Source organism: Eutrigla gurnardus, assembly GCF_963514095.1.
Source record: "Eutrigla gurnardus genome assembly, chromosome: 19".
In the NCBI taxonomy this organism is placed as follows: domain Eukaryota; kingdom Metazoa; phylum Chordata; class Actinopteri; order Perciformes; family Triglidae; genus Eutrigla; species Eutrigla gurnardus.
Window position 1 is genome coordinate 17617558 of NC_139930.1, and position 26592 is coordinate 17644149.

The following is a 26592-nucleotide window of genomic DNA, read 5'->3' on the forward strand; positions in this document are numbered from 1 at the left end:
AAGAAATGTCAGAAAATGCCGTTTTCAGTCCCTCAGATATGGAGATCTTCTTTTCTCTGTTCTATCATAGATGTCATCACATAGAACACACATTTCAAGACCTTTAGTCTAATTCAAGTGTTTTCAAGGATTTCCAGCACCCCTGCTAACCCTGGATATGAACACATCGCCCGGCTGTCTCATCAGCAGACAGACTCTTATTTAGTGGGTTATTTTAATGGAAACAGCATGCCAACGGGGGAAAGCGGCTGTTAATTAAACGGCTCGGTTCGAGTCTGTGAACCATGAAGCCACGGATAGAAAAAAAAACAAAAAAACACACCACAGAGAGGAAAACGTGCTGGATTGTGTTTTCACACACAACAATAACTGTCATTACAGAGTATAATAAACACAAAGAAGGAAAACGGTTCCACGGCTGATGTTTAATCTGACATAAGCACCTTAAAAAGGGACAGATAAACACGAACCACAGAGTTTATCATGTCACATCTGCAGGCCAGAAAACGACAGGAATCCACTCTTCTGTCTGCTTCCAGTATGAAACACGCTTCGACATCCTGTGTGCCGGGGAGTGTTTGTAACGCAACGCCGTGACACAGGAGGGAGGGGGGGGGGGGGGAGAGAGAGAGAGAGAGAGAGACCAGACACGTGTGTCCTACAAAAGCAGGATTTAGGATTTAGGGGGTGAGCAAAGGGAAAACATCAGGTCGCCATGGTAACGCTATGTTGCACACACCTTAGCCGGCTCTGGAGCAGGTTATGTTCAAGATACCGACCAATCAAAGTGTGGATCGTTAAATACTACTAATACTAATACTAATACTAATAAATAAACTACTACTACTAATAATAATAATAATAATAAAAAACACAGTTTAACTGCCAAGGAACGTGATGATGTATATTTGAGTTATTTAGCTATATTAGAAATATTCTGATTAATAAACGATATCGAGGATGTAGCTTTATTTTTTGGTTCATCAGCTTTCTTAGAAACATTAAGATGAATAAATGTGAAACTGTGACATTTCCCCTCTCTTATATTGCCAATAATCCTGACGATTGAGGAGCTGGACCTGTCATTGTCAGTCCACTCATGAATCATTTCAGCTCTAGTTATTAAAAGCAAACAACACTGATTGCCAAGTAACCTGTATTTATTTTATATGTATGTAAGAAATGACGCTGAATAAGATTCAGCTTCTGCATAAAATGAAATATTACACATACTTAACAGAAGAACTACACATATTATGCACCCTGCAAAGTGGAACTACTTATAATAACTCATAAGGAGAGCGAAGAAGAAATAACATTTAAAATGTGCCGGTATTACATAGTATTAATACGCACATTCATCACATAACGGTGCAAAATGCATCACAGGTAGCCTAAGTGTGCTCTGGGAATTTCCACTAGCAAGTCAGTAAACAGGAAACAAGAAGCAGGAGTGTCTGCAGCTGACGTGACTCCTGTGTGTTCAGGTAAAAAAAAAAAAATCAGTGGAAAGAAGTACGACTGCACACGTTGCCCTGAGGGACTCCTCTCTCTCTCCAGACACGCTGTGAGACGGTGGCCTGGTGTAGCCTGCAGACCCCAGAGCGGGGGGGGAGACAGCCCGATGACATCATCAGTGTCTGCCCTCGGTCATGTGACCGCAGAGTGTCTTGGAGGGCGGTGTGCTGGCTGTCACATGACCCATTTAACCTCCATTAAAAACCAGTGTACATGGAATTTCATGACACACAAAAGCAAGCAAAAGTCCAATCTGTCTCAAGCAAATACAAAAAGTCAACGTTGGGGGGGGGGGGGGTATTTCATGAGAAATACTCAGTATTCACTTCGTGCTCTCTTGTGTAAGCTGAAAGGAAATGTGTCACGTCCAACTCTTCTTCTTCTATTATTATTTCTGTGTGGTGTTATTACAACACTTAACGATACTGTGAGAACGAATTACACCCACACACCCACACACACACACAAATACACACACACACACACAATACACACACAGCAGGGAGAGAGAGAGGGCCGGCCTGGGGCTATTGGCTGTATCAACACTGTTTACTTATCACACTGCCATCTTATTATGCCACGATATGCTTGGAGGCGTTCAGACGGGCTCCACATTAAAAACATAAGCTCGTCATCACAATCGGACTTTGTTTTAGTCTTCTTCAGCAACTAAGAGACGATTGCAGTTATACGTCAGCTTGATAATGAAACTGTGACGCAAAAGCAGAAACTCTTCATTCATTAAAAGGGCAACATATTTTTCGTTTTATTTATATAATTTGTGTTATAAGTGAATAAATCCACCCCTCCACCCTCCTGGGATACAAACTACAGCTGTCATGTTCTTCACCTCAAACATGTAATCCAGCAAATTGTTGTTTTTTTTCCCCCGGACCTGTGATTCCCACCACAGATCCAGCATGAAGTCAAAACCATCATCTCTACATTCAGACCTCCAATCTGGATTCAGCTTCAGACATCTGAACCCTCCTCTCACTTACAGCTGGAAGAGGCCGGGGTTTTAAATGTTCCAGGACATGCCGGCACAGTCATGCATCGAAGCTTTCTTCAACGGGGGGTCACAGAGAACCACCTTACTCATGCATTTCCCACACAGAAAGGAAAAAAAAAAAGGGGAAATAGACATTTGAGTCTTTCACCAGCGAGTCTGGCTTTTGCTAATTTGCTAAAATACGTGTTTCTTCATCCGAGCGGAGATGTCGTCTACAACTTTCCAAGATTACACGCGAGGAAATGAAGCGACAGGAATGAAATGTCTCTCTGCAAAGACTACGGGAGTGGAGACAGGTGTCTACTCCCAAAAAAAGTGAAGCCTTGTGTGTGTCTGCTTGTGGTGATGATTTGCAGTCAAGTCAAATCGAAATGGATGCATCCTCTAATGCCAAGTGTGTGTGTGTGTGTGTGCGTGTGTGGTCCTGCATGTTAAACACACAGCTGATCTTTGCCATCACTGGATTCTCTTGTGTGGCGCTGCAGGGCACAAAGGGCAGATTGAAGAATCAAGAGTGTCACGGTTCGCCTCTTTTACCCCCATTTAGTTAATGATGAAGTCTCCGTTAAGAGGAAAGAAAAGAGAAAAAAACGTGCTTTTTAAAAATCCCTTGGCTTAATGTTTTATGAACTTTGCAGAGCCCGAGGGAAGACAGGGATGCGATATGAATGGTGGCTATTCGACAGCATTTTATTGTGAAAGCCTACAAAATAAAACGCCGTTATCGACTCCTCGTTCAACACAGCAGCACTAAAGCATCACACACATATATGTAATATACATTTAACCTCTTTTATCTTTTTCTTACCTTGTGCTTTATTGTATCTCACTCTGTTAAACATCTTTTTACTTCATTCTTTTAAAATTAGCAACAAGCCACTTTGTTATGTTAATCTTTATTTTCAGAATAATCTCATACTGATGAAAGGGTATACACGGAGTTTAGGGATTATAACATCATAGTCTTTTGTGTAGTTCTAATACAGTACTAGCCCCCAATGAAGCTACAGTTGTTTTCACTTTCTCCAACTAGCCCGTATGTGTGCGGTGTTTTTGCAAAGAGAAGCAATAACAGACATACAGACAGACAGACAGACAGGTTGGGGGAGGCGGGATGAAAAAGGCAATGATCAGAAACGAACACTAATGCTATCACATAGCCCCAGGTAGCCACGTCAAATCGGAAGGGAAAACAACCACTCGGAAGTAAATAGACAACACTTGTACACAACGTACTCGTCATAAACACACAACAAGCTACCAAGTGTGTAGAAATATGAGCTAAACGTCCGCTAGAGTACACAAAAAGCTGTTGTTTTTTGTAAAACCGTTCCCTAAACTTACTAAACATCTGGCCTCTCACTGAAACTTTGTTACGGAAGAAAAATGACGTGAACGGGAGGGGGGGGGGGGGGTTGAGTGACAGGCCGAGGCGTCCAATGGCATTCGCGGAACTGACTATGAACATTCCAAGCGAGCACGGGAGAGCCAATCAGCGCGCAGCGAGGTGTACCATGTCGGGTTTCATGTTAGATGGGTCAACAGAGGCCCCAAAATCCCGGGGTGGCAAAAAATAATAATCGATCCGAGGAAATGAACGATGAGCCGGCGAAGGGGTGGAGGAGGGACCGGTAAGTCTGGCGGTTCCCGATACCCCCCCCGCACCCCGGCTCGAGCCTCCGAACAATGCCGACTACGTGAATACGTGATTCCTAGCTGACATGAACGTGATAGGGAGGGAACACAGCAAAGCGAATAATAAGGAATAGCACCGGTGTAAACATGAATATAAAAAGAAGCGCCACCTACCCAGAAATTCTCTAGGAAGTAGGGCGTTATCATCTTGTTTTTAATTCCTCTTCCGCCGCGACTCTTGGATTTGTTGCGATACAACTTTTTAAAGCGTAAATAAATCCACTGTCCTTCTTCCCCCCCCGTTTGTGTTGTATCTGGCTTTCTCTCCGTTTTCCTCCTCTCTGTCTCTCCCCTTTCTTCTCCCTCCCCTCCGAAACTCCACCTCCACTCGGCTGCGGCTCTCCCCACGGTTTCTTCCCGTACAAATGTGTGTCGACTCCGCGGGCGGAGGAAACAGCGCTACCAATGGCGGTTAATAACCGGCGAGTTAAAAATGCTGCGTTCACGGGGATCAGCTAAACGTCTAAACTCACGTAGGCCGGACATGTTGCAGCGACAGATTAGGACATTACTATTATTAGCTGATTTGCCATTCTATGTCACAATTTTTATTTTATTTTATTTATTAATATTTTAATGTTTTTTTTTTTTTTTTTACCTTAATGTGTTTGTTGTATTTTTGTTGTTGTTTTGAATATGTATTTTTTTATTTTCTGTTTAAAAAAATATCTGTGATGTATTGATAGGGTCTCGAAATACAAATAAGTTGTCTGATTTACTGACTGCTATGATAATAACAATAATAACAATAATGCAGATTTTATTTGTAGTGCACTTTTCATTCAGTGAATGTTAAGAGTGGTTACATTAAAAAATAAAATAAATAAAAAATATTAATGAATTATATAATTATTTATAATGTACATACTATGTACTTTATGTTGTTTTTATTCATTTATGTATGTACCTTAATGTATTGTCAATAGAGCTTTGCTGCTTTAAGTATATGTTGATAATGTTTTTTTGTGAAATGCAAATTCTATATCCCTGTGAGAAGCTGTATTGTACTTGTTCTAAATAAAGTTTTGGGAAAGAAAAAAAAAGATTTGCGGAGGATACATTCTGAATACGTAGAGAAATTAATGTTTGTATTGATTGAAAACAGAAAAAACACTAAAATAAACAAATGTCATGCCAAATAAATATATATATATATACACAATAGGCAGAATTAATAAAAATGCTAAATTAAATAATATAATAATATATTCCAACCCAGCTCTGAACAAAAGTTGGGAAAACCTTTCCTTCCTGATCATCACAAAAACAGGTTTAAAATGAAAATGGTCGAGTGTGAGCTGTTGCAGTGATATAAATAGGAAGGCACTTTGCAGTGACATATCATGTTACCTTGATGACATCATAATGTGATATTTCCAATGTGGGCTTCTAGGGCTGCTGCCTTAGCAGACGGGTTTGTAATGATCAAATAATCAATTTACTCAGCTTCAATAAGCAAAGCTAAAAGAACAGATAAATAGATCCTCTGCTTTCACGAATCGTCTTCAATCCTCATTGTTTCTGTGTAAATTTAACACGGGATGAAAACATTTTTTTTTCTCCTGATACCAGGAATACCGAGTTTCTACCTCCTCTATATTTCACTGTATGTTAATGTTGTGCAGCTGCAGCTCTGAGAAGAAATACACAAATAATGTAAACGATTTATTGGAACAATGTACAGAATCAAGCAATGGTAACCAGTCACATCCACTATATCATCTTACAAATATTACAAAATTACTACAGTACAATATAGATTCTTTGCATGATCCAAAATATTTGGTGGCCCCAAAAGTATTACTTTTTAATTTTTTTTTTAAATTCAGCAGCTTATTAAAAAAAAATGAAATCTATCAAAATGATGTTGCTTTTTTATTAGCAAAAATGATGAAGGCAGATCGTCTAATCAAGTTTGAAGGCTAAATGAGAAATACGGGAGTTATTTGACTAGACATTCCTTAACATTGGCGGGTGCTTTATAAAATACAATTTTTTTTCTCCGTAAAGCTTCATAGAAAGTCAAAACTTAAAAGATTTGCAAATCATCTTTGTGAGTCGTCAGCCCACCTCTTTGCTTTTAAAGTCTCTTTAGATACAGTTACTGTATATCTATTGCAAAAACAGACAAAACCTCAAAGTATTTGCTCTCAAGGCATAGTGTACACATTACGCTAAATATTAACAATCACTTCTGACGAAAAAGTACATGAAGTATATGTGCAAGTCACCATTTCCCCCCCCCCCCCCCCCCCCCCCCCTTGCAATAATCACATTCGACAGCTAGCAGTGTTGCACACATATAACATTAATGTCACCCACTTTGAATATGAAGGGACGAGAGTTTTGCTATTCGTTAAGATGTGGTAGAGGAGATGCATTAAAATAAAAAAACACGTGTTTTTGAGGGGAAATGAAAACAGGTAACACTGAACACGGACGACCTGAGGTTAACACATAGAAAACACGTATTCAAGTAGTGAAACACAACTACGATGTATAGCAGCAGTAAAGTCAAACACAGCACAGTAGTGGGGGGGAGGGGGGGTATAGACATACACTCTTTCCATGAATGAATAACAGACACACACACACACACCCCATCAAGCCATGACGACTCCCGTTTTTTTCATGCCAAACAGCTGGAATGTGACAAAATCACTTGAAAACACAAAACGATGTGGCACACACAGTTTCCTGCCTCTGTATTCCATGATGCATTATTCATATCCCGTATTCTCACCTCGTGAAATGTTCAAATCTAAAGAGATCAGTTCTATATTGTTATATTGTGTGTATAAGACAAAAGAACTTTCCACAATCTAATGACCCCATTGCATTGAGATACTTTGCATTAGGGAAATACTTGTACTTAATACAATCTGTTAAAACGTTAGTTTTCCGAAGGATTTTTTTTGGCTACATCATTAAATTTAAAGCACTTGCCATTTAAATTGTTTTAAGTGCACGTCACAAAAAAGGGGTTAAAATACTGCAGTTATTACTCTGGCCAGCAGAGGAAAAATGACTGGCAGGGCATTTAAAAAAACATTTTAAAAAATCTTCCCATCATGGAATACATTCAGGCCGTCTGTAACTTAAACACTTACACGCTTTATAAAATATATAACAACCAGAGACGAGAACAAATTGTAGTTTCACAGTATTTAAAAAACTAATATACATCCAGCTATGGGGTCAACGTTTAGGGGGAGAACACTCCAGCAAAGATTCTTATGTGATGTTGTTAAAAAAAGAAAAAGTCCCAGTGTTGCGATACATAAATTAACCTTCAACCCCCCCTCCCACTAAAACGCTGGGCTGTGAGGGGGCCACCAACATGCAAGAAGATGAGAGTACCCCACAAAAACACAACCACCCCCCCAAAAACAATACAATCATCCCCAAGATCATGCTTTGAGCACAGGAAGCCAAACAACCAAGAACGATCAGTTACATTGAGAAAGAAACATTTAGCATTCACTCGATGGGACTGCATGTTCCGACACCCAAAGTCATGAAAAATAACACAACAACAGGTTTTATCTCATTGCGGTGTCTCCTATGCGTAAAAGTACGCATCTAAAGCTTCCTGCTGTGCTTCATATGAATGTCCACGTCACGTCACAGCCAAGATTTTACACCTTTTTCCCCCGGTGTGAAGAAAAAAAACCCCAAATCATGCTACGTTACGGCTGATTTTGCCGTAAATCTCCCGAGTAGAGGGAACAGAAAAAGTCCTGTAAATAGATCAAATGGCGAGATCGAAGAAAGGAAACCTCACCAAACGGGCGATGACACTGAATGTTCCACAGCTTTTCACAATGATACAAGCATGCTACCTATTCCCAGAAAAGCTGCTCTGAAACACAAACACACCTTGTGCTCTCCAGTGACATAATCAACAGCTGTGTCCCTGATGAAAGAACAGAAACACGGAAAAAAATACCTATATAGGTGATAACTTATTGGTGGTGATATGCAGCATTATACAATTATATTTTCCAGAGTCCAATATGACACTTCACCTACTCCTTAGCTTTAAGCTTATTTATATAAAGACCTCTTTATCCACCTTTAACTCCCCTTTTATTTTGACAGTCTACTCTACTGGTACGAGTCTGGTACCCCACACACACACACACATGCACACACACACACACACACACACATGCGCACACACACACACACGCTTGACCATTTTCTGCACCACTCATGTGCATCTAACCAGAATTAAAGAGCAAATGCTTTACAGAGTTTTGCAAAGTCTTCTGCTTACATTTCTTTTCAGTAGTTTTGAAAAATGCGATTTTTTTTTTGGAGGGGGGGGGAATGGAGAGAAAAAAAAAAGGGTGATGGATTTCATTATTTTTTCCGATTGAGACGCGATAACATGAATTTTCCTCCCACGATAAGGTTGTCCTGGCAGTCCCTGTCCCCCTTTGCCTGTGCAATGGGGGCACCGAGCACTGCAGCTACCACCTCCCTCCCACCCCGCCCTTCAGGATCGGGGAGGGGGTCCGCACCCCTTCCCCTCCCCCCTCAGCAGGCAGACCCTTCCCCCCGGTAAAGGGTAACATGTTCCCTGGGTAAAAGAGGTTCCCTATATTGTTTCCCGTAGTGAATGACCTGCGCAGAGAGAGAGAGAAAAAAGAGAGGCTTCGTTAGAACGCAAATTTATATTTAGCACTGATTTTTTTGGTTTTCAAATGACACGGGAGGGGGGGGGGGGGGGTAAACTGACCCCAGTGATGAGGCGCACCGCTGTGGAAACAGTTACACCCCGTAAAAGGTTGCCAGCCGTTCCTTCAGCGGCATGGGGAATTGATCTGAGAAGCGCCTCCAGTTGTCCTCGCCCACCTGGTTCTTAAAGCCGTGAAGGATCTGAAAATCAAACATGGCGAGGTTGTAACGAGAGAGAGAGAGAGACGCCGCCTCGTCAAAAATAGATTCATCATCATCATTAGGTCAAGTGTAGACACTGCAGTCCCTTCATTTGGCCTCTGGGGGGCAGACGAGGTGACTGAGGGGATATTTGACTCAAATTCAATAGATTGAATCCATTTTAAATGAGTTTTTTTGAATGTGTTTTGTTACCTTGTAGAACATGTCTCGGAGGTCTTCCTTTGGATTCACCCAGGAGGCCACTGCGTCGCAGAAGAATATAAAGTCCTGTTCCAGAGAAGACAGGTGAGGACACGTTTTCAACACACACACAGGGATGGTGGTTACCTGCTGGAGCTCACCTGCACTACACCTCCGGGGTTCACACTGATCATAGTGCAGATTCCTCTGAACGCAGAGTCCTTCTCCTCATTGTCTCTTATATTTCGTAGAGAGGTGCACCTGACAACAGGGACGAGCCGATTTAACATCACAGTACAATAAAAAATAACACAAATTACTTTTGAATGACTACAAATACCTAAAATATAAAGCTTACTTCCAATCATTAATTAAGTTTTCCTATTATCAATACGTCCTCAGTTAAAACACATTATTCTGTTTGTATACATTATGACCTGAGAGATAATCAACAACAAATCAGGCATGCATCAAAATAAAAGAAATCAAAACATTGTTTACTTTGAGCTATTATAACGTTTGTCTATGAGTTGTGTGTTCAGATCCTCATCTATAGCACCTTGAATAACATTACTTTTTCTTTTTTTTAAGAAAAGATTGACTAGAGAAGGTTTGGGGTCATGTTTTTTTTTTTTTTTTTTTTTGGGACAGGCACATGCAGCTGGGCGACGACTATACGAGAAAGGGATTTAAGACCGCATCCTTTCTCTGTTGTTGAACCAGCAGGCATGTGACAAATCTGATCCCATGCATCTTTTAGGTTAGCCACAGTTAACAATGACAAAAAAAAAAAATTAACAATACTAGAAATTAAATGTATAATACATGAAGGTGCTACTGAGGCAAAATAAAAAAAAAATCACAAGTAGGACCTAAAAGAGGACAGGGTTAGTCACATGGCTGGCAATGATTACAAACTGATAAGGAAAAGAACAAAAAACTGACTTCTTTAGAGAAGGAAAGTGAGGAAAGAGGAAAAGAGGGGGAGCAACAGGAGACAGACGAGAAGATAGGAAGAAAGCACAGAGGAGATGAATTAAATAAAAGATTGAATAATACACACCAGGGTCTTATAAACTGCTGTAGCATGGGTGCCACCTCTTGAGGACAAACGTAACCAAGACGACCAATTGTTATTGCTAAGGTAACGCAATCACGGTTACACACCACCAAACGCCAACCAAGACATGAGCAATGAGGAGGGGGAGGAGAAAAATAAAGAAAAAACAAACAACTCAGAGACAGAAATCAACAGAATCTGTGTATGATAATAAACAGAAGATTTCACTAGTGTTGATTATTGCTTGCCCCTTCAGTCGCAGGGGGGAGGGGGGGGGGGGGGAGGAATGTAAAATATGACACTCTCAAAAAAACATACAACACGTTTAAGGGAGAACACATTGACAACTTTGACAGGACATTCATAGAAAAAAGGCAAACAATGGCATCTGCTTTCACAAATCATATGGATCGAGATTCAAATCTAGAAGGTGTTTGAAATTAGCTTGATTTAAAAATATAGGTCTCAATGTAAAGTGCATGTGTGGCCTAAACAAGAGATTTCTCCCTTAAACTCACAAATGTTAATTTTCCATAACAAACAAGATTTTTTTTTTTTGTTCTTTTGAAAGAAAAAAAAAAAAAAAAAAAAAAGAAATGACAAGATTACTCCAAGCCAACTACATGGAGGGAGACTAGTATCCAGCACAGCAGGTTCTTATGAGGCAGAGAGGAGGGAGGACCTAAGTTTAAGAGACACAAAACTATGCAACATTCTCATTAACAAACAGGCATTTATGAACAGTCCAATGACACATGCAGAAAGCAGATGGTATGCTCATTAGAATAAAGTTCAGTGCAGGATAAGCTGATGGAAAACGGCCACATCCACCTTGAGGACGGCGGTGTTACGTGGCTGTTTGAATCTCGTCCCAGTCATAAACCGCTCCTCTGGGAAATCTCACATTAAAATTCACATCCAAAGTGTTTTTTTTGTTTTGTTGTTGCATAATTTGGTCCATTTTGTTCACCGTTGTGTTTTCAATTAACTCATTGAAAACATGCAACAAAAAGGGTGAAATCAAGCTAATTCTCATGTATCCTGCATCAAACGTTGGCCATTCTTAAACAACATTTAACATCTATTGGCAGAGAATGCATCCACATTTAAAGAACAGTAAATCAAAGCAACAAATAAACTGACGGCAAACAAACAGGAACACATCTACAGACTCCTTAGGGTTTAATTTAGCGCAGGTTACACGTCGCCCTTGAATGCGTCTTTGACTCATCAAATTATAGTTTCCAATTGTTAAAACAAGAGCACAGTGTAACCCGTTTTTCTTCTTTTCAAAATGCTCCCTGGCTTCAGTTAGTCAGATTAGGTGTTCTCTCAATCATCTACGAGTAGTTATTGTTTAAGTGTTCAGGAAAACGTCTCATGGTAACAGTAACTATGTGAGGCTGCCTGTGCTTTGCGTTTTTTGTTCAGTATTCTACTTCACCTGACGTTAATTCCAGTTCATTCCGAGGCCGGGCACTTACATGGTTTCGCCTGATTCACGTGTCAAGAATTTCATTTTAACAGGGCTTGTCCAAGGTTTCTGTTTTTCTTTTTGAATTCTCCAATTACAGGCTGTACACTGCCAGGTTTGCAAATCATTAGCCGAAATGTTTTGCATTCTTTTAGTGAAACCGGCCGAACCTGTAAAGGCCCATGGCTCGGGAAGGGTTTTTCTTTTTTTAAGTTAGAGAGATTAAAACTAAGTACTACGTGTGGTGAAGCCTGGCTGAATGTGAGCACCTCCCTGTGTGTGGTGACCTGGCTGGCCGGCTCAGCGCTGCCACCTAGTGGTACCTGTGTTCTCCAGTAGAGTCTTTGGGGTATTGGGCCTGTTAATGATCTCCACCAGCTGGTGCAGCACCATGGCAATGTACGGCTGCATTTCTGAGCCTGAGGGTGCAGGAACGGTGAGGGTGCAGGAACGGTGAGGAAAAACGGTGGGAAAGGAAACACGTTGACTCTTCACCGTGGCATTTTAATAACGTGAATATGACGTGGAATCGAGGCACTCACCCATTTGTATAGATATCTCTCCGATTGCCCATGTTGCATTGTTGCACACTGATATTAATTCTGGGTTTAAGTTGGTACCCAGTATGGGCATGAAATCAGCTGGAAGAAGGAAAGCGAGTCAGCTGAGGAACAGATCCAACAACGTGTTTTTCAGGGTTTGAGAGTGAACGGAACATACCGATGCAGGGTTTGACGTGTTGGAAACAAGCCTTGGTTAAATCTCCCAGCAGGGCGAAAGAACTCTGACGCACTTCTGGCATTTTATCCTGGAAACAGTCACAGCAACGTAAAGGCGTGAACAATGCGAGCGACGCTATCAGCCGATCAGATAAGCGGCGTTATTCACTTTCGTCACCTGCATGCACTGGTACATGAGGGTGAGGATGTTGCTACGGGCAACCAGCTCCTCAATGGTGCCTCCCAAACCTTCGGCCAGTCCGCTAAGGAGATCCAGAGCCACGATCATGAAGTCTTTGTCGGGGGCCTCGTACTGGTCTGGCTGAGACTGATAAAGCTGGGAGAGAATGCTGAATTATTATTATTAATACAAATAACTAATAAATACACAAATTATAATAACTTATAAATGCTGAATTATTAAGTCGGCTCTCTTTCCTGAAACTATAGGTCCATCTTCTCTTATTGATGTGTGACTGTTTGCATTCATGTATTTTATTTGGCCACTAGGGGGCAGTGCAACAAGCACTATCTTCCACCGGGTGCAAAGCTTCATGTTGACATGTTGATATTCAAATACCAAGTCAACATTTGAATACGTAATTTGTCTTTTTTGCATGTTTATTCATACTCGGACGGTATTTCTGCTTCACTAATAATGTCAGACAGAAAATAGAAGTAATCATTTACATATTTTTGAATCTGCTTCGATACATATTTGTTGGTTTTTAGCTTTTGAAAACCATTTGCTCTTAATAACACCATACAGGATTCCCCCAGGTGCAGCCACGTCTTTATACTGTCTGGTTTAATTCATGATGAACACACCTATGATTAATAAGGAGATTATCTGTTCCCGACACACTCACCATGGCCTGAGCGAGCGTCTTCTGCACCAGGTTGACGCAGCGCTGGTAGACGGGCTCGCAGTACGGCAGGAAGCCACTCTGCAGGGCGGTGGCCACGGACGACAGGCACTGAGGGAAGACAGACAGGCAGACAGACGGTCGGTGGCCTGTTCACTGACTCATTATGTAACCGAATGACATCAGAGACTCACTTCTAATAAAGGGAAGAGGTCTTTGTCTTCGTCTTTCAGCTGGTTCCACTTCTGGATCAGCGGAGGCATCAACATCTGGATGTATTCCTAACAAACAGCACAGATTAAACAAACACTTTTCAGCAACTAATGAGTGGGTGTGCTCGTTACAGACGCTTAATTGCGCTGACTCATTCCTCTCTCAAACACTCAAACAAATCCTGTTTTAGTGTCTGGGTGTGACGTCTAGAACCGGTACAAAGGGGAAATAAGGAAGGATGAGTACATAGCGCGAGCTAAATTTATATTCATATGAAAATATGAGGCGAAACGGAGAAAAACTTCATACCGGCTTATTGAGGTGATGCCCCACGGAGTCTGCGAGCGTCCCGATGGCGTCGTAGAGAATCAGCAGATTTTTGTGCTGGTACTTGCTGAAAGCGAACACCAGCGTGTCCAGGATGAAGGCCAGGTAGGGAACCAGCTCCGTGCAAGCCTCTTCCTCCAACGTGGCGAAGGCACTACAAAGATTAAACATTAAACAATTTATCACCATTACCACTCAGCAGCTTAAAAATCCCCAGATGAGGTTGTCAAACTCAGTAACGAGCAAAACATCTTTTATTTGTTTGTTAGCTTGTAACAGCGTTAATGGTTTGTATACCAGCGTCTGGTATACATCCAAAAACTGCACAGTCATTGTTTGCTTTCCACGATGCTGATGCAAATTCTCGCTCTCTGCCAGACTGACAAGTCGGCTCGTCGCTGGAGGTTTCAGGTTTCTTTGCCGGTGTGTCCTGTTGTTGTTTCCCTTGTCTAATTTGCAAACGCCAACACGACTTTGTGACATAAGAAATCTAGTTTTAAGGGAAGAGCAGACATCTGCCCCTTTAGGAATGGGAAACCTCTCTCGTCACAAACTCTGCAACGATATAAGTCAGTATAGTCAAGGTCAGACGTTTTAGGGGATTTAAATATAAGAAAAGGACCTTTAAGGAATCTGGATGCATGTCGACACCGCTCCAAAAGGAGGTGCAGGGTTCCCAATGTGCTGTAAAGAGTGACACTTCTATCTCACCTGCAAGCCGCCTCCTGCACACGCTTGTTGCTATCCAGAATGCGTTTGAGCAGCTCCGTCATTAAAGGCTTCAGATAAGTGTCCGGGGGCTGGCTGACTACCCAGTGGGCATAGCGGCTCAGCGTCCAGCAGGTGATGGAGCGCACCAGGGCCTTCTTGTCAGACAAACACAGGACGAGATGGGGAATGAGCTCGGGCAGGTATGGGATCATGCCCTGCATACAGCCTGGGGACAGGGATCGAGAAACAAAACGTGGGTTTTTCTGATTTCCACATTCTGAGGGGGGGAGATATATCTCTTTACCTCCGCTCTTACCTTCAGCTATAGCCCCCAGCACAAGGATGCCAGACTCTTTGACTACCCACTCTGGATGGAAGAGCAGCTCTTTGAGTAGGGGCAGGAGGTGCTGCAGCAGATCGTCCCTGAACACGTTGGCCAACACGTCCAACGCCGCGGCCGAACACTTACCTAACGTGGTGCAAAGCAGGGAGACACGCAGACAAACATGGACATGACACAAAGAGAGAAGAGGAGCCATCAACACGTGTTGAGAGATGACGGGAGATGACGATGGAGGGAGATCTACACGGCTCCCGCTGGACTCACGCAGGTTCCAATCGGAGATGGCGTCGTCGTCGTCGTCCAGCTCGTCGTCGTCGTCGTCGTCCTCGATGCCGTCGCCCTCGTGCTGCTGAGCCACCGTGCGGGAGCGATGGAAGCGCGGCCGGATGTCTTGCTCGTTGTCCGGGATGGCCTCGTCTTCCTCGATGTCCCCCTGGTGGCGAAAAATGCGTAATGACAGAAAGTCATGTATGTTGCTGCTTACATTTTTATCTCAAAAAAGGAAAAAAATCTGCAAAACTTAGTGTTTAAAATGTTAAAACGCTCACATGTGTTTACACTGAGCACTTAATTGAACGGTATGTCACGGGGCAATTCATCCCCATACCTACAGGTCCAACTCTTAGAGGCTATATAAACTGACCTTGAGCAGGATGATGTCAATCTCAGAGTACTTCATCCCGTTGACAAGCACCGGAATGAGCCTGGAGCCGAGCCAAAGGAGGGGAAAGAATGATGAGAACAAAGGGCAAGGACGGGTCGGAGACCACGGGCAATCATTCACATATGATTCCTGCTGCGGGCGCAGTTTTACTGCGACGTGTGTTGTGACAGATGTTACAAGTGGGGTCAACAGTCAGGGTTCTTAATCAGCCGGTACAGCACAAGGTCTACACTAACTTACTGTCAAGGATGAAATCAAACGGCTTTCAATATCACCACTGGAGTGTCAGTGTGTGTGTGTGTGTGTGTGTGTGTGTGTGTGTGGTCCTACTGGGAGAGGTGTCCACACAGCACTTCCTTGCAGACGGGCTGCTCGGCCAGAGTGAGCCAGAACTCGCAGGCTTCCAAGGAGACGTTTTCATCGAGGTCCTGAGTCCTCAGTAGCATGTACTAAGAAATCAAGTCATTATAAAACACATTCAAAAAAAGAGCCAATAAAACTCCAATCTGCTGCCTAACACACAACCACGTCTGTGTCTCCGGGTGTCATCTGCAGAGTATGGTTAAACAACAATAGTGGCAATATTCTATTTTTGTTATCATCAACAGATCCCATGAAAAAAACAAAAGCAACCCTTGTCTCTAAAATGCTCTTTCTAGACTTTCCTACCATTCTTTAAAAAGGCTGAATCATTGAATAAAACTGCATTGTAGGTTTTTTTTAAATTAAATTTCACTCAAACAGAAGCAGGAGATCATTTGTTGGGGACTATTTTCAGCTGTGGATTTGGCATGCGAGCACATATTTATGTTAGTGCTGATGGATATATAAGCAACTTATATTCTGTCTTTATCATAAGGGACATGAGTGCAAAAGTGTGTCTAATTGAGATATTAACTTTGAATAGTTGTCTTTTAAATAGTTTCTGGACAAAAGCACTTGTTAGTCGGTATGAATTAATTGTTTTTTTGTGTTTAACGAACTCACCTCTACGATGTTATGCATGTGTGGCAGGAGACGGTCCAGGCGAACCTCCAGCAGCATGACGAGAGCTCTGCACACGTTCTTCCTCACCTCCGATTCCTCGTCCGTCGCCAGCGCAAACAGGTTCTACAGACGGAGGCGTCACATTTAAACTACTGCAAACAAGTAATACTGCTCATTATCAACGTGTAGCGTCTGAAATACAAAGTGCATTTAGGAACGAATATGGGCGAGGTAAAGTCAATACTGTACGTACACGTTACATGTGCGTGATCTTGAGCCAATATCTCATTAAGTGTAATTTGCTTTATGTTTTGAAGCAAATAAACACAGATCTTAGTTTCCATATGGACTGCAGACAACTCATCAACGTCGCTGTTCTCCCGTTTTGTATTTTAGCTTCTGCAGATGTTATCACTGCTTGGCATTTTGAGGATATACATGATTAAAAGTGCCAGTATTTTGTTACATTATTATATACAAATGTGGGCAACTAATATTATTTAAAGTTAATGTTCTGTATCTCTTCTTCCAAGCACATTCAGCAATGAAATAAATACATTAAGAATTGCAAAATCACTTTAAAAAGGAGAGGAAAAATATATAAAATGAAAAGGAAAACCCAAATCACGACTTGAACCTTTTTCACATGAGCTTTTAAAGGAAACGTGATTTTTTTAAAAAAGGGATTTAAAACAAATCTTGATATGGTGATGTGTGTTTTTGAGACACATAAAGATGCGTTGGAGTCAGACTCGCCTCGATGAAAGGGTCGATGTGCAGCATCAGAGCCTGAGTCCTGCTGATGATGAACTGATTCACGCAGGCGATGGCATGAGACCTGCCAAACAAGAAGCACCGCTTAAGAAGCACACACACACTGTCTTCCCCTCTCCACTCTGATTCCACTGATTCCACCTCCAAATATGAATAAGAGGCCTTTTTTATTCTTCTTCCGTCTGTTGCTTTATGAGACGGACACTTCAACAGCACAATTATACAGGCTTGTCTTATAAAAAATAAAAAACACTGTACGTGTGTGAAGAAATGCATTTGCGTCATAAATCATACTCACTGGGAGATGATTCATTTATGAGTTAAGATACTGATAGAAACGCTCTAAAACCGAGAAGTGGAGAATTAAAGGAAGGCCTATTTTTCAAAATGTAGTATTCAATTAATTGCAATACATTTTGGGAGTGTAATTCTTATAATTAGAAAGCAGCAGTAGAAGAACATGAACATCAAAATGCAAAAAAAATGCCATTCTGATACCTGAACTCGCTGATTTAGCGATACAGAGCACCGGTGATATGATGTAGGCACTTTATCGCCAATAAAGATGGAAACATTCTAAGAAGAAAGCTCCGTACCTTATCTTTGGACTGTTGTGCTTAAAAAACTGCAAGAACTTGGGGATCATGATGTTCAGAGGTCGATCCAGTATGTCGCTGTCCAGGATCTCAGCAGAGTCCTCGCAGATCTTCTGCAGGGCTCCAAACGCTCCCTGGGGGGGGGGTCAAACGAAAAGGTAAATATGGCATGTCCACGGTTGAGTCACCTGACCTCGAGGCTCTTTAAACAACTATTCAAACAAGTGTCTGTGGAGCTGGAACGGATTTAGATTTCCCGTTTAACGACTTTGTTTCTTTGACGTGACATTTCTGGCATACCTTCTCAACGTATGGTTCATACATGTTCACGGGCTACGGGTTCTGTGCTGAACAAATGGAACATCATAATGAATGAAACATAAGGATGTGTCATACAGTGGATCTTATTCCTGGTTTTTTTTGTGCTCAGAAATATGTCCAACCTCCTCCTTCATCCATGAGCTTCAATAGGATTCATCCCCTTCTGCTCTAATAACCTTCAAACACACACACACACACACACACACACACACACACACACACACACACACACACACACACACACACACACACACACACACACACACACACACACACACACACACACACACACACACACACACTGGTTAGTATGCATGTTCACAAGACGCTGCAGACTTCAGATTTTCTCCCACAAAAAAAAAAATGAAAAGGCGAATACAAGAAACAGCACGGCACCGACACCGACGGTGTCTGAGATGGGTTTCTATGGAAACCGTTCCCATGTCAGCATTCCTTTCAGATGACAGATACAGAACGGTCTGAAATAATAAAAAAATGATGTGGAGGGAGCCAAAAGGGATGAAATAAGACGAGGAGGGGGGGTGTGTGTGTGAGGAGGAGACGACGGTGTCAAGGTCGCAAACAGAAGCAGACGAATGGAACCAAGGTGAACGCAGTGAATTCCCTGATTGGTATACAGATGAGGCGCTTTTTTTTTTTTTTTTTTCACCTTGCAGGCTCGTGTAAAATGAATAAGACTGCTTCTTTTGGGGACACATAAATACTATGCAGTGTACCAGATGTAGAGATGTTTCATTGTTGTTGAAATGAAGCCACTAATTGATTTAATTTGCAAAAACTCCAGAAATATTCCAGCTTTTCTCTAATTTTATGTCCCTGCATACTGAATATCTCGGACTGTAAATATATCTGAAGTCACTCTGCTTTCTGGAACATTCCGGACAGCATGTCAGCTTAATTAACATTTCTAGTCGGAGTAATAAAATATATGTTTTGTTCTGTAAAATGAATGAATGGATCATGCAGCATCAGATATCTGGAATCACTATAACACTGAGATGCAGCTCCATATACATTATAACATGGATCCATATTAACTCATCACGTGATAAAAAAGGTATGGAAACGGACACGAGGCTGCTCCCGCCGACATCGCAACGCAACGAGGGTGTTGGCGTTTCAACAGAGAAGGGCAAAGAAGTGGGCGTGGCCATCAGAGGAAACGTATTCCTCCCTTCGAGTCGTGGGGTTGGAAGGTCATTAAAACAGGGAATGCACGAGTCACGCAGATGACGGTGGAAAAGCGAAGGCGTGCGTTAAAAGTAGACTAAAAACGTCCACCACTTATCCTCCTGCTCGTGAAATGTGAATAGTGTCACGAGGGTGACCGAAGCGTCTTCATGTGATCGTTGAGTATCATCTTCATCCTCACAACACCGGCGCCGCGACCGTCCAACCGCCATCAATCACAACAGTGAAACTGCTCTCAGGCAAACCTATATAAAGCCACCCATCGACATCACACTCGCCGTCCAACACACCTGCTCCTGTCCTTTTAGAGAGCAGAGGGGGGGGGGGGGGGATCTCCCTACAAACAAGACAGGAACAGGGGGTATTACAAATAACCCCAACATAAACCTGAGGTTTAGTTTGGTGTCATAATAAGCTTTCAGTACATTTAAAAAAATAGACTTCTGAACTCCTTTTTCAGCCTTTAGCATACTAGCATGTGACGGGAGACGACCAGTCATATCACAGGTAACCGTCCTGCTCCCTAAGCACACCTGTGGGCCTGGACATACAGCGATTCAGGACTATAATATATTACTCTGATAGTTCTGCATTGTGGATAGCAGAGGGAGAAACCATTAGCGGTATTTTCTGAAATGCTTTGCTGATATTGTTTCATGCTTCTGAGCTCCAAATCACAGTATGTCATCTTTACAGGCCCACATAGAAAACAGGATGTTTGTTTTCTCATAGAATTGCAGCCATAAAACCACTCGGATTACAATACGCTGATAGGTTATAATGCCAAATAACACCATAAATATACTCCCCAGCTTTGACATTACACTTGACTCTCAGTTATACGGCGTATCCAACACCTTCTCCTTCCTCCCCACATCGATTCCATCGTATTTATATAACGGCGAATCATTACCGAAGTAATCTCAGGGCACCTTTCCATATGGAGCCGGTCTGGACTGCAGACCGGCTCGGTGTGAGTGATGAGGATCATCTCACGTTTTAATATACTGTATATGTACAACACGGAGGACTCGTTCTGATCAAACATGTTCCACGCCGTTTCTGGATCCTTAGATTACAAAAGTGCACACGCTGTTCTGAAACTGTACACCGGCGGCCACAGAACAGATTCCCAAAATAGATATTAAGGTGCAGATGGGGGTTATGGTGTGGATTATTGAGGGGTTTCTATAGCAACTTTTAAAAATCTGGTTATGTGCTGTAGAATAGACAGTGCTCATCCCGGTTTGTTGCACATCTGCAGGCAAACTGAATAAAAGATGTTCAAGGAAACAAACCACAAACTATTAGTTTCCCATGGCAACCGGCATAACGTGCAAGTTCTACATTTATTCATGTATTTTATCCAAAGCGGTGTACAGATGAGGCGCAATACAAGCCACAGAAGATCAAGGAGAAGCCTTTTTAAATAAGTGTCAAATGCCACAAGGTTTCAAGTGCAGGGTGGTGAAATAAAGCATTCCTAATAAAGAAAAAATGCCCTTAAGTCATATGATAGTAGCTCCATATTAAAAAAAAACCCATCTGGTGTGCCAGCATCTGATATTTATTGCCCCTTTAAATGTAAAACCTCACCTCTAGTAATACTTTAGGTCAATTTATAAGCATCATTATTGTAATTAACGACACTTGGAGCATTAAGCACATCCATTATCGCAGTATATATCCACAACGACGGCTCTACCAGCCTGTAAATGTACTCTGGATAGAAAACACATGAACAAGATCAATGGCGGAGGAAACATGTATTTGCTCAGGATATCAGATGTGAACGTGGCGAACGGCAAACTTGAAAACGAGCGGTGCAAAACGACTCCGCGCCGTCCATCAACAGGATTAGAAAAGCATTTTATTCATACATGCAGCAACTTAACCATCTTCAACATCAGCCACTAAGAAGCTTTCCAGCCTCCAAGCTGCTTTTCAAAAAAAAAAATCATAGTGTGGTCTTATGAGGAGTTGCTACATTGGTCTCGGTTCAGTGTTAAGCCACACACACAACACACACACACACACACACACATACACACACACACACACACACTTCAAGATCCTCTGCAGTAAATAGCTGACCTAAATCTCGGCTTCTGAATGAGCTTTATAAGAAGAGAGAGCAGCCATGGTGCTACAAGGAGGGCCATTTCAGCCGTCACGCCTCTTCCGTACATTTCAGAACCCGTGCAGACAAATATATGTATCTCGTGAGAGTAATCCTGCCGGGACGCATTTCCTGCCCCTCAACGCGACTGCATTTACACGGCAGTTTAACACGGCGAATAATTTATGCGTTCCCCCGGTGTAACGGATCCACCTTCCCTATAGAGGGTGATGTCACGGGCACGTGCAGCCGACGGCATATTCATGACCCGGGGATGTTTATGTGAGCCTGTGGGTGCAGCACCATTACCCCAGATCAGATGAGCCAACATCCACTACAAGCTGCTGTGTTGTAGATTAAGCGGTTTGCTGCGATGGATGCAAATATGAATATAAAGCACTTCTACTGGTTGCAATCGAGAACTAATAAAGATATTACAAAATGCAAAGATTTGGGTAATAATGGGCTACTAAAGCGCAGAATAAAAACAGAAAAAATACTGCATTGTGCCGACGTTATAAAAGCCGGTCACAAAAACGGGGTCATACGGGTTTTCTGGTCAAAAGGATAGAAAGAATAAATGCTTCCATGTTGTGGTAATCTGCAGTTGTGGCTGCTGCTCCAGCTGTGAAGCTGTGCCTTCTCATCTGGCCAGCAGGACGCTATCCAGATGCCGCTTTATAGCTGACCCAGCTCCATTCCCTCGCCGCAATGAATAGATAAACAAATAAACAGACAGGCAGCACCGTGTGCCCAGACAGGCCTACTTATAACACAAGTGTGCCATGACACACAGTCCAGAATGTGCACACACACACACACACACAAGTAATCTCTCGTTCTCCCTCACACACAGCTATGACCAAAAAATGTACGAAAAAATATAGAATATAACAATTGCATTACCATCATATCCAAATAAAGCCATGCATAGACGCTGCTGTGTTTGGGTCTAATGCTCGCAGATTAAGGTGGTTGGAGGGGTCATCATAGTACTTCCAACAGGTTTATTCTAGTATGTGGACGAATCCCACAAATGGAAAACGTGTCCTTGTTTAATGCTAACTGAGTTGTCAGAAGAAGTATTGTATTCAGATTTCAAATATTATCCGATTTCTCTCATTTATGTTGATGTTTTCCCTCATTTTAATTGTTGCCGGTCACAATCATCGGTACAGGGAATTGGCTAAAAGATACTATCGTATAAAACAGTCCCTGTAAATCAGAGCTCACCTACATCTCCCGTGTTCGTCCTCACCTCACATGTGTTGTAGTCCTCAGAATCCAACAGCAGGCAGAGTTTAGGGAGAAGCCCCGGCCAGTTTTGCAGCTCTCCCTTGGAGGCGATGGTGGTGATGAGGATCCCTGTCACGGGAGGGATTCACTATTAGTGACACGAGTGTAAAAAAAACTATGAAGAACAAGAATGTACAAATAATTGTGTACATTATGTATTTGTACACAATTATTACATTATGTACACTTGTATTTGTTATTTAATGGATGAGTTTCTTTTCTCAAAGGGAAGTATGAATGTTATGGATGTGAATTAATGTTTTTTTTTTGTTATTGTCTAAAATACAAATAATAATACAACTAAAACACCAGAAACTGCCCTGAAACACGCCGATATGTTAATATTAATTAATAACATCTATGATCCATCATAATGAAACTCCATCACACGTTAAACGTTAATCAACTGTCCTTTTACTTGCTTTGACCTCGTCTACTGCAGCCAACAGACTTTTTCCTCAATAATCGATGCACTCAGTTTTGGATTCGATGTGTTGTGTCAGCAAATAAATAAATCTACACCATCACAGAACTACGGGAAAGATAAAAAATATTCGGGTGGATACGTTTTTGTAGATAAGAAGAAAGAAGAAGAAGAAAAAAAAAAGGCGAGCGGTCACATCCAGTGGACCCCGAGGACGAGACTCACCCACAGTGGCCCGGATGAGGGGAGAGGAGTCTCCGATGTTTTGGAGGCACTCGCTCTTGATGAAATCAGACACGCCATTAGGGAAGTTCTGATAGTGGGCTTTCACGTTGTTCTTCAGGATCAGTCCACTCAGGGATCGCGTTGGTTCATCTTAAAGGGGGGGGCGGGGGAAGACACATAAATTAATTTAAGCTACAAGATCTCTATCGTCTGCAGATTCTTTTTCATTTCACCCTGCACGAACGCAGGAAATATTATCTATTCATTTCGAGATATTTGTCAAATCAGAACTAGGCACGACAGTGCGACAGCTTCCTAACATTTCGGGTCATCCTCTGTGCAGACAGTCAGGCCAAGAGTTGAGTGGGGCCAGGAATTAGGTTTAAAATTAGAGTGACCCATATTCAGAGTGCCACATCATCCGTGGCAGAGATGCCATCGGGTCAGACGAGTCACGGCCAAACAGACCTGCCCGCTCGACATGTTACGTAAAAAAAAAAAAAAAGTGTCTGAGACATTCGGGGACAAATCAAACACACACACACACACACAGCGAGCTTACCTTCCGACTTTAGCTTCGTCAGAACAAATATCAAGTAGTTGTTAAAGTCTGGATACTGGTTGAGCTGCTCGAGTCTCTGGGAGGAGTGGTTGAGGAAGAAGACGTATGGCATGTTATGATCTGTTTAGTGGTAATAACTGGGGGGGGGGGGGGGGGAGATATGTAGAAAGGGCAAAAGTTCATGTGGTGTAATGCAACACTATGATGCTGTGTGTGTGTGTGTCATAAATATGTCCTGTGATGGGGCTGAATACTGTACGTACCAAGACAGATGGCGTATTTAGGACTATAACGCAGCTAGTCTACGAGATGATGATGCAGCGCGTACGAAGCGTTACATAAGCACGTCGTTTAGGATCAGCATGCCGCCAGACAAAAGACATCAGGGGCAGCGGATGTATTGTTCTCCGATATGAAAGTGCATATTTATAATGCACTTTACACAGCTACAATTACTAAAACCACACATCTTCCAGGCAGCTTTCATGCCTGTTTATTGTTTATCTGTAAGATTTTATGTCTACATCTAATACTTAATTAGTTTGCTTGGGTGGGGCATCATATTACGTTTATTTTTTCTGTTTAAAAATCCCTCACTGTTCTCTGTGGCGTGAAATGTGACACCTCAAATAAATAATAAATACAAATAATAATAATAAATGTAGCCGCATTCAGGTTTTTATTCATTTTTTCCCTCCCCTATTTGTGTTGAACGCTAAACATTCATTTTTGGGAGGATTTATTTCAGATTCAGATTGTAGTCGTAATCTCAGATTAGGTTTTGAATAGATTTATACCCCAATTTATGTATTTTTCCCCCTCACTGTCCTGTGACTAGAGAATCAGACATTTTCAAAACAGTCATTTTAACGTTTTTTTGTGTGTGCACATTAGTGTAACACCCTGACATTTATTTTAAAATATGATTTACTAGCATCATTAGTAATAATAATAAAAAAAAAACACCATTACAGAATTATTATTGCATTATTTACATGTAATAATTATAATGCTGCAAGAAGAACATCAGGAGATTATATACATCAGTGCATGAATTGGCTAATTAATTATTATGTTTTGTATTATTGTTTATTTATGTGAGGGTGTATTATGGCGATTAACTGCTCTGACAAGCCTAATAACACGCGACGTTTACATATAATTATATTATATATATTAAGATGTCGTAACACGTCAATCTGTCGTGTCATAAATGCGTTTTTAAGAGACAAAAAAAAAAAACACTGAGCGGTTACCACCTGCGTACCGTACCTGCTTATAACGGTAACCACCACCCAGGCTAGCGCTAGCATCCGCTACCTAGCCTGTGGAGCTCCACCTAAAGCGGGTTATGATCCGCTGTTTTTCTTAATAAGAAAGGATACTTGCTGGACGGATCTCTGCGTGGACGTATCTGGCGACTGGGACTCTTTCAGCAGCTGTAAAATCTGTTGAAGTCCTTGCTCGTCTGGCTTCCACTCGCACTCCATCTTGCTGCTGCTGCTGCTGCTGCGGATGAAGAAGACACAACATTAGCGAACAACCCGAGGATTTTTTTTTGTCTTCCAACGAACCGACGCGCACCTCCATTAACGCGTTAACGTCACGTCGCCACCTCGACACAACTCGTTTTTTAAACACAGAGCCGTTGCGTTTTACCTGTCTCGACCCGGCTGACGTGCTCTAGTGAGGCTGACTTTCGGTTGAAATGTGACCGTCTGTCTGGGGTTTTTTCAGACATGGGCCTGTAACAGCAGTCACATCCGTTTTCGCAACAAGCTGAGGAGAAGAAGAAGAAGGCTGCGGGCCATACGGGCTCGCGCGACGCATATATCTGGCTGCTTCGCTCCTCATCAGCTGACACATTGGCTTGCGTGGTCCTAGTGCCAGATGTGTTCTCACGACACACAAAATTAGCATGTACTGTTACACCTCCACATGTTTTTTTTTTTTTCTCCCCCACACACTAACAGAAATGGCTGTAAGAAAAAAAAGAAAGGGTTAAAGTACAGGAACAGGTTTTGAAGCACATCATTAAAATATGACATATTTCAGATTGCATTTGAAGGCAGCGCAATCCTGATCTCGCCGTAATGTTCAAGACAGTTGTAAACGTAAAACCGCGCCATCTAACGGCGGCTGTTGTTATTGTTATGCAACGAAAAACACTGTACATGAATAACACACTAATTGAATTACATTTGATTGATTTTCAAAACAACAACACTGAGCACAACATACGCTGTTTAACAACAGAGGGAGTAACATCATGTCAAACTGACCGAATTCTGTAGACATAACAATGTCCTTCCAAAGTTCTTGGCCATTACTTTGATGTTATGACTGGAAAAATGAAAATAATAAAAACACATCGTATCGTATTATAAAT

At 42.0% G+C, this 26592-nt stretch overlaps 2 protein-coding genes across 8 annotated transcripts in view; both read right to left on the reverse strand.

Annotated features, from left to right (window-relative positions):
- fcho2 (FCH and mu domain containing endocytic adaptor 2) overlaps positions 1-4562 on the reverse strand; it is a 37969-nt gene extending 33407 nt beyond the window's left edge. The window contains exon 1 of one of the 5 annotated variants that reach the window (XM_084035116.1): positions 4340-4562. In XM_084035116.1, the coding sequence (XP_083891242.1) occupies positions 4340-4372 (33 nt within the window). In that variant the 5' untranslated portion in view covers positions 4373-4562. The remainder of the gene's footprint in view (positions 1-4339) is intronic. The other 4 variants (XM_084035117.1, XM_084035118.1, XM_084035119.1 and 1 more) reach the window with 4 other exon arrangements.
- A 1315-nt stretch (positions 4563-5877) lies between these two features.
- tnpo1 (transportin 1) lies at positions 5878-26011 on the reverse strand. 3 transcript variants are annotated; one of them, XM_084035127.1, is made up of 25 exons: positions 25863-26010; positions 25589-25712; positions 24204-24279; positions 23642-23791; positions 22955-23061; positions 18045-18178; positions 17431-17512; positions 16675-16797; positions 16018-16136; positions 15667-15727; positions 15288-15456; positions 14997-15149; positions 14681-14906; positions 13952-14123; positions 13624-13710; positions 13433-13540; positions 12742-12900; positions 12565-12652; positions 12387-12485; positions 12168-12263; positions 10374-10410; positions 9472-9571; positions 9323-9397; positions 8970-9109; positions 5878-8854 (listed from the first exon to the last, which is right to left on the reverse strand). In XM_084035127.1, the coding sequence occupies exons 2-24, from the start codon at positions 25691-25693 to the stop codon at positions 9002-9004; spliced, it is 2634 nt and encodes an 877-aa protein (XP_083891253.1). In that variant the 5' UTR covers positions 25694-25712; positions 25863-26010; the 3' UTR covers positions 5878-8854; positions 8970-9001. The 3 variants fall into 3 exon arrangements, 2 of the variants coding, with proteins under 2 accessions (XP_083891253.1, XP_083891252.1); XM_084035126.1 differs by having other exon boundaries at positions 10374-10449; XR_014598913.1 differs by lacking the exons at positions 5878-8854; positions 10374-10410 and having other exon boundaries at positions 8988-9109; positions 25863-26011.
- Positions 26012-26592: the final 581 nt, after the last annotated feature.

Coding starts and splice junctions, on each gene's coding strand:
- tnpo1 (XM_084035126.1), bottom strand. CDS start 25,693: ATGGAGTGCGAGTGGAAGCCAGACGAGCAAGGACTTCAACAGATTTTA. Junction 12,653..12,741: donor TCATGTACCAGTGCATGCAG/GTGACGAAAGTG, acceptor GACTGTTTCCAG/GATAAAATGCCAGAAGTGCG. Junction 9,110..9,322: donor TCCGAGACATGTTCTACAAG/GTAACAAAACAC, acceptor TTTGATTTTCAG/ATCCTTCACGGCTTTAAGAA.